Source organism: Apis dorsata, unplaced genomic scaffold (genome assembly GCF_000469605.1).
Source record: "Apis dorsata unplaced genomic scaffold, Apis dorsata 1.3 scaffold_400, whole genome shotgun sequence".
In the NCBI taxonomy this organism is placed as follows: domain Eukaryota; kingdom Metazoa; phylum Arthropoda; class Insecta; order Hymenoptera; family Apidae; genus Apis; species Apis dorsata.
The window spans coordinates 39,874-41,666 of record NW_006263658.1 but is presented as its reverse complement, the minus strand read 5'-3'; the positions used below and the strand labels follow the sequence as shown (position 1 = coordinate 41,666).

The 1,793-nt window shown below is 23.1% G+C and overlaps 1 protein-coding gene across 3 annotated transcripts in view; it reads left to right on the top strand.

Annotated features, from left to right (window-relative positions):
- Positions 1 to 24: 24 nt before the first annotated feature.
- LOC102670851 (transcriptional activator protein Pur-beta) overlaps positions 25 to 1,793 on the top strand; it is a 22,465-nt gene continuing 20,696 nt past the window's right edge. The window contains exon 1 of one of the 3 annotated variants that reach the window (XM_006619255.2): positions 25 to 170. In XM_006619255.2, coding sequence (XP_006619318.1) covers positions 71 to 170 — 100 coding nt within the window. In that variant the 5' untranslated portion in view covers positions 25 to 70. The remainder of the gene's footprint in view (positions 171 to 1,793) is intronic. The other 2 variants (XM_006619257.2, XM_031512231.1) reach the window with 2 other exon arrangements.

Genomic DNA, 1,793 nt, shown 5'->3' with positions numbered 1-1,793 from the left:
TTTTTTTTTTTTTTTTTTTTTTTTTTTTTTTTTTTTTTTTTTTTTTTGTGTGGAAGTGTTTGAATAAACGATGGGAGAAATCGTAGAAATTTCGCAAGGCGATGTTCAGCAAAACGCAGTGAATGGTTGGGGCGACACTATGGGCAAAATACAATACTGGTGTCCTGAAGGTAGCTGTTATTCAATAATCTTAATAGTTTCATATTTTTAAAACATGTATCAGAAATATTAAATAATATTCACAATTTATTTTCACTAATTATATTTATAGAAGTAAATAATAAATATCTGAAATTTAATAATTTGTAATTAAATACATATATAACATTTCTTATAAAAATTAAACTTATAAATTATATTATTTTGTTTTGACAAGAATTGAACATAATAAATATTATCTTAAATAAATGTTAAATGACTAAACTAATTTTATAATGTATCGTTAAAAATCGGGCTTAAATATTCATTGCAATCCATGCATTTAATAATATATTCAACGTAGATAATATTAAAAATTGTAAAGATTTTTGGAAAAAATTTATTATTGATTTTAGTTTATATAAAAAATAGTAAATATATGCTTCATCTATTAAAAAACAAATCTTAGATCCATTCTAAATATGATAAATATATTTTTTCTCTGTAATGTCTCTAAAAACATCCCTAGAAATTTTGTATGAATATGTCTAGGTTAGGTCGCGTGACGCAAGACCTCAATCTAGTCAACGGGTTTCATTTTCTTAAATGTTGGCATTTTAGTTTCGATTAGAAAAAAAAAAGGTTCTAGAAGCTAAATTGTGAATGATACATTGCGTATATACGCTACTGAAATATTTCTTTGATGATTCAGTAAAGTGGTAAATGTTAAGAAACTTTAGATTAAAAATAGCAGACCAAACATTATGGAAAAACTTGCGATTGCGACAAAACTATTATTCTTATATATTTTACAAAGAAAAATATAAAAAATGCAAAAATAGAAAATAAAAAGTATTTAATATCATTTCTTTTAATGATTAGAAATTTATATATATAATTTGACGAATCTTGCATTCTTTATCGGCTGCCACGTCTCTCACGGAGATAATTTACCGACCGTGAGAAACAGACGAAAGCGGAATTCACAGAAATCCATTGGCGCTTTCGTCACTCGTTTCAACGAATATTGTAACGAAATCAAATGATTCAGAAGTCAACGTTTCAGAAATCAACATTGGAATAGCACACAATGTGTTTTGCACTATAGAAATTCGTCGATTTGAATAAGTCAATGAAATCAAATCAAATTTAACCTTACATTTTCTTTATTTCAAAAGTTCATTGAAATCTAGTTTTAATTAATACTTGCTGTGTGAATAAATTTACTGGTCGATTTTATTCGAATTTATTGTGACGTTTTATTTAGATCAATTATTTTTAGATTTAAAATAGATATATTTAACACAAAACAACAAATACATCGTTTTCGAATAATATCAAAGATCCAAACAATTTTAATTATAAAATTTAGAATTATAGAATTATAGAATATATATGTATATATATATATATTATTTAAATGATAAATATATTTAATTAAATATATTTTATTTATTAAAATGAACTCTTTAAGAAGATTAATAAAAATATGATGAAAAATTCGAATTACATTCAATAGATACATGTTTATACACATTTCTTTTAATTTAAATAATAATTTTTTGATTTTATATAGTAGTAATAACAAAATTAATAATTTTATGCCATTGAAGTCATAAAAAAAAAAATCGCTTTTCACGTGATTTTTATGATCA